This window comes from Salvelinus sp. IW2-2015, unplaced genomic scaffold (genome assembly GCF_002910315.2).
Source record: "Salvelinus sp. IW2-2015 unplaced genomic scaffold, ASM291031v2 Un_scaffold4717, whole genome shotgun sequence".
NCBI lineage: Eukaryota > Metazoa > Chordata > Actinopteri > Salmoniformes > Salmonidae > Salvelinus > Salvelinus sp. IW2-2015.
Window position 1 is genome coordinate 11,132 of NW_019945986.1, and position 4,932 is coordinate 16,063.

A 4,932-nucleotide genomic window follows, 5' to 3' on the forward strand; every position below is an offset into this window, starting at 1 on the left:
AGATATCTGTACAGCTGCCACTGCTAACTAATCCAAAGGGCTTTGACTTCTCAAACAGAAAGCTTACACAACATGATGGCCCGTCATCTTARTAATTCAGTAACTTACTTAACTAGCAAGTTAAACTCAAAGGTTGCATTAACGCAGAATTCTTCAATTTTTCACGAAGGAAAAAATATATAAAACACYTAAGAAATCTCTTGCTGCATTTTGTAAACGCAGATCCCCCCCAAAAAAATCAGCTCGGCATCAGACTATTTTTGTGCGTCAGTTGCACTTCTCCACTCAGATGAGAATTCACAAACGGGGCATTCTATCAGCAGACAGCGCTCTTTACTGATGTGTAGCTTTTTCACCGGCCTTGTCCCCGCCACTTCTCTTGTAGCTGGCGTGCTTTGAAGATCATATCTGCAGTACCTCTGGACGGGCGGAAGCCACACTGCYATTCTGGGAGTACTTCCTCAGACAGGGGTAGCAGTTGMTTGGCAAGGACACGTGCAAGAACTTCTAGCTATGTGAACAGTGTTATTCCTGAACGGTATAGAGAACCAATATTCCTACCTATCGTGGAGTTCRAGCTTGGGAAACTGCAGCATTCCTAAGCAGCATTCCCAATCAACATTCCTACCTCTGACATGGAGTTCTAGTTAACGGAATAGCAGTATTCCTGAACAGTATTGCGAACCAACATAGCTTTCACTAGGGAATATCAATGTGTTCAGCAGTATTCCTACCTGTCATGGAATTCTCTGAGGTGCTGAGCTGTTCCCGCAACTTGTCCACGTCGTCAGGATGCACCTGCTCATACAGCGTGCTGCCAAACCACTCCGACTGCGGGTGGTTGAGCACCGGCGTCACCGAGTCAGACACGTAGATCACGCGCCCCGTCTCCGCGGCGACCACAAACAGGAAGCCGTCGGCCGCCTCCAAGATGAGGTGCTTCAACTCCTATTGGACAAGAGGAGAAAAGAGAAACAGAACACACACACGTGTGTGACGGCAGAGCAGAAACACACGTCACAGTAAAGATGAGGGATATACAGTATTGATTGACATACCATTGGTGAAAATCCGGGACAAACAGACACACACGCCAAGGGCAGAAGCAGGGGACATGACAGACAGCCTGCAAAAGCTTTATTTATTTCAAATTGATAAGATCAATATGCTGACAGGAAATTGTGTCAGCGGATATCATTTGTAGAGCTGCACAGATGTGCAGACCCCAACGTACAGAACCCAAATGCAGAGTCAAAGAGAACAGAACAAAACCAGTTCATAGACTCACCTTTTCAGTTTGGCTTTGTACTAGTTTATTTATGTACTCTTTTTTCATCTCTAATTCCTATGTGTTTGTATTCATTTTGATCATATTATGCTGCTTTTATTGCCTTTTATGTTACTTTGTCTTTTTATTGTTTACTTTTTAATGACTATTATTACTATTTTATTATGTACAGCACCTTGAGTTGCGGTCTCTGTATGAAATGTGCTATACAAATAAAGTTGCTTTATTATTACCTGTTTGCTGAGGAGGAGGGTTTGTAGACCCTGCTAAATTACTCARACAGACACACACACACGCAAAACGCACACACACACAGATACGCGCACATCAGCCCCCATGACCAACCCACCCACAAAACACACARACATTGGTCGTGTTCCAGGCCGACTACATTGCAGTCATTGCATGGCATCAACCAATGGTCGTGTGCCATTTCATCGACAGTTGGGRTATCAGATTACGATATCATACGATGCAGTTAGCTTAAACACCTTGTGAGATCTGGTAGTTGTCTGCAATGTAGTCAGCCTGGAACGCGGCCATCGTCACCCCCACCTATAATACCTGTTCGGTCAGGAACGAGGGCTTGTACGCCCCGTCAGTGGACGTGTTCCCGGTCCCTCTCATGGACTTCATGTGGGACACAGCCATGCGGAGGATAGTCAGTTTGTCTGGCTTGCGGGCCAGAGCGCTGCAGGTGGGCACCATGTCCGACAGCTCCGTGATGTACTGGGTCATCTTGTTACGGCGACGCCGCTCTATCTCGCTGTGGTTCTCTCTGGAACAGAGAGGAGGATTTAGACACATAGGGGGACAACATAGGCGTCACTGGTTGTCAGGGGTGGGGTTATCACACGGCTCCAGATCAGAGCTGTAGACACCCGGGGGTGGTGGTCGTCACGGTGGACAGGTGGCCACGGTGGACAGGATATAAATGTAAACATAATTTCTTATCTTTAAATTCACAAATCAGTGAAAAGTATGGAACAGACAGAAGGGGTCTTTGATTTGGTGTGTGTTTGCATTTGTTTTAACATTGATGTGTATGCACCGTAACCCTAAACCCAATTCTGATTTCATGATAATGCAGGTTTTTTCTAACATGAGCATCCAGTGACAACCATATGCATATACCAGTGTTTCCCRTAGCAGTGCTTAGGCAGGACGGGCTGCCTACAAAATCATTCGCCTCCATTGGTTTGAATTGGAACTTTGGGTGTTAAAAGCTTAGTATGTTAGTTTGATACAGTAAGGTAAACTCTAGTGAACCGACTTCAAACTTGGTTGTTCAACACCTACCTATGGCTGGATACACACTTTTACTTTAACTGAATTCATTGTCAGCCATTCTTGGAGATAGGCGTGCAGTACTCTAAGAACCATAATACTCTGTACTGAGAAGACTAAAGGGAAGTTAGGAGAAGAGAAGTTATTCAGTTGCTTTTCAGCGGTTTGTCTTCTGAGGACATAAAGAACATACATGGATTAAAGAACACAGCAGACCAGAACACATTCTCTGAGCTACGGCTAGACGGGTCCTCAAATTCTATGTTCATTTATTTGATCATGAACGTCATGTGTGAATAACATACATTGCCTTCAGAAAGTATTCACACCCCTGGACTTTTCCAACATTTTGTTGTTACAAAGTGGGATTKAAATGAATTTAATTGTCATGTTTTTCAAAGATCTAGACAAAAGACTTGGTAATGTCAAAAATGTGTCAAATAAAACACTAATATATCTTACTTAGACAAGTAAGCCTTGTGGCCTTGTGTTTTAGGTTATTGTCCTTCTGAAATGTGAATTCCTCTCCCAGTGTCTGTTGGAAAGGAGACTTAACTAGGTTTCCCTCTAGGATTTTGGCTGTGCTTAGCTCTGTTCAGTGTTTTTTATCCTGAAAAATTCCATTGTCCTTAACGATAACAAAAATACCCAAAACATGATGCAGCCACCACTATGCTTGAAAATATGGAGTGGTACTCAGTAATGTGTTGTATTGGATTTGCCCCAAACTTTACACTTTGTATGCAGGACACAAAGTGAATTGCTTTCCTTTGTTGAAAACAGGATGCATGTTTTTGAATATTCGTATTCTGTACAGGCTTCCTTCTTTTCACTCTGTCAATTAGGTTAGTATTGTGGAGTAACTGCAATGTTTTTGATCCATCCTCAGTTTTAAACTAACTGTTTTAAAGTCACCATTGGCGTCATGGTGAAATCCCTGAGCGGTTTCCTTCCTCTCTGGCAACTGAGTTAGTAAGGACGCCTGTGTCTTTGTAGTGACTGGGTGTATTGATATACCATCTAAAGTGTAATGAATAACTCCACCGCGCCCAAAGAAATATTCCATGTCTACTTTATTTTTTACCCATATACCAATAGATGCCCTTCTTTGCTAGGCATTGGAAAACCTCTGTGGTTTTTGTGGTTGAATCTGTGTTTGAAATTCATGTCTCGACTGAGGYACCTTACAGAAAATTGTATGTGTGGGGTACAGAGGCAGTCATTCCAAAATCATGTTAAACTATTATTGCAGACAGAGTGAGTCCATACAACTTGTGACACATTTTTCCTCCTGAACGTGAAACACTGCAAGCGAAAAGAGCCATCAGCATTACCGAGTGATCCATATCCTGTTTCCGCATGCCAAGAAGTCGAGACTGAACTAGCTGAGCGATCTTAACTCGCCTGTTGCCGCAATCGCATCCAGAGCTGCCTCCAGACCTGGAAACTCCACGGTCGTCGCGCGGACACCCAGGTTAATAAAGCACCGCCACCGGTGAATCGTTTGTATTCTGTGCAGAGAGGATGAGAAACAGGATAGAACAGAACACATATTAACAGGGATTACAGATAAAGAGCTACGCATTCAAAGGAAGATTGACATGACAAATGACTACAACGTCTCGAGTTCAGAAATTTAAGCTTACGTGCAAAAAATCTTATTGACTAAAATGATATTAGTACTTGCGCTGGTGAAACTAGCTTACTAGCTATGCTCGTGTGACTTTTTTGAAAAGTTAAGCTGGCTAGGTAACCTTCGTAACTGCCGTAACTCGACCCAATTACTCTAGGGAACTCACAAAATACTCTTGGATTACCAAGCACGCTATGTAAGCCCAGCTAAATCAAACAAATCAAACCTGTTTGTTACTTGTAATGAAATGAAAATGTAATGCACTACCTGAATACTACCTGGGAGCAAAGCGGAAGCAAACTTAACTCCCTCCAAACCAAAAACCGGGACTATCGTAGAGGGAGAGGCAATAGAAATTTGTTCTCTCTATTATTGTCTTATTGGCTTTAGAAATTGCTTCACCTTAAGGCTTCCCCCTTTTCCCTTTCTTCTTCCTTAATTTTGTCCCCTTTGTTCCCTTCTTTGTCCCCTTCTATCTCATTCTGCCAACTACGGAACAACTCCGGTTAGCTAGCACTCCTTCTTTCAGGAATGTCCCTAGCAACTGCCTAGCCAACAGGTAAACAACTTAAGCCTAGGCTAAGAAAACTGTATAATTTATGAAAAAATTTGCTGTACTTTCTCAAAAAAGCCTTTCTTCTTTGTTTGCTTCTTGTTTTGTCTCCTATCAGTTTCATTTTCTTTTGATTTTTTCGATGTTACTTACTCTAAAAAAACGCTTCAG

The 4,932-nt window shown here is 42.7% G+C and overlaps 1 protein-coding gene across 1 annotated transcript; it reads right to left on the reverse strand.

The window, feature by feature from the left end:
- Positions 1-734: 734 nt before the first annotated feature.
- On the reverse strand, positions 735-3,868 carry LOC112077585 (aryl hydrocarbon receptor nuclear translocator 2; the record flags this gene model as incomplete). The annotated part of the gene is made up of 3 exons (XM_070441758.1): positions 1,853-3,868; positions 1,522-1,554; positions 735-948 (listed from the first exon to the last, which is right to left on the reverse strand). Coding segments are annotated over exons 1-3 (490 nt in total), but the record flags the coding sequence as incomplete, so codon positions are not given.
- Between the last annotated feature and the right edge of the window lie 1,064 nt (positions 3,869-4,932).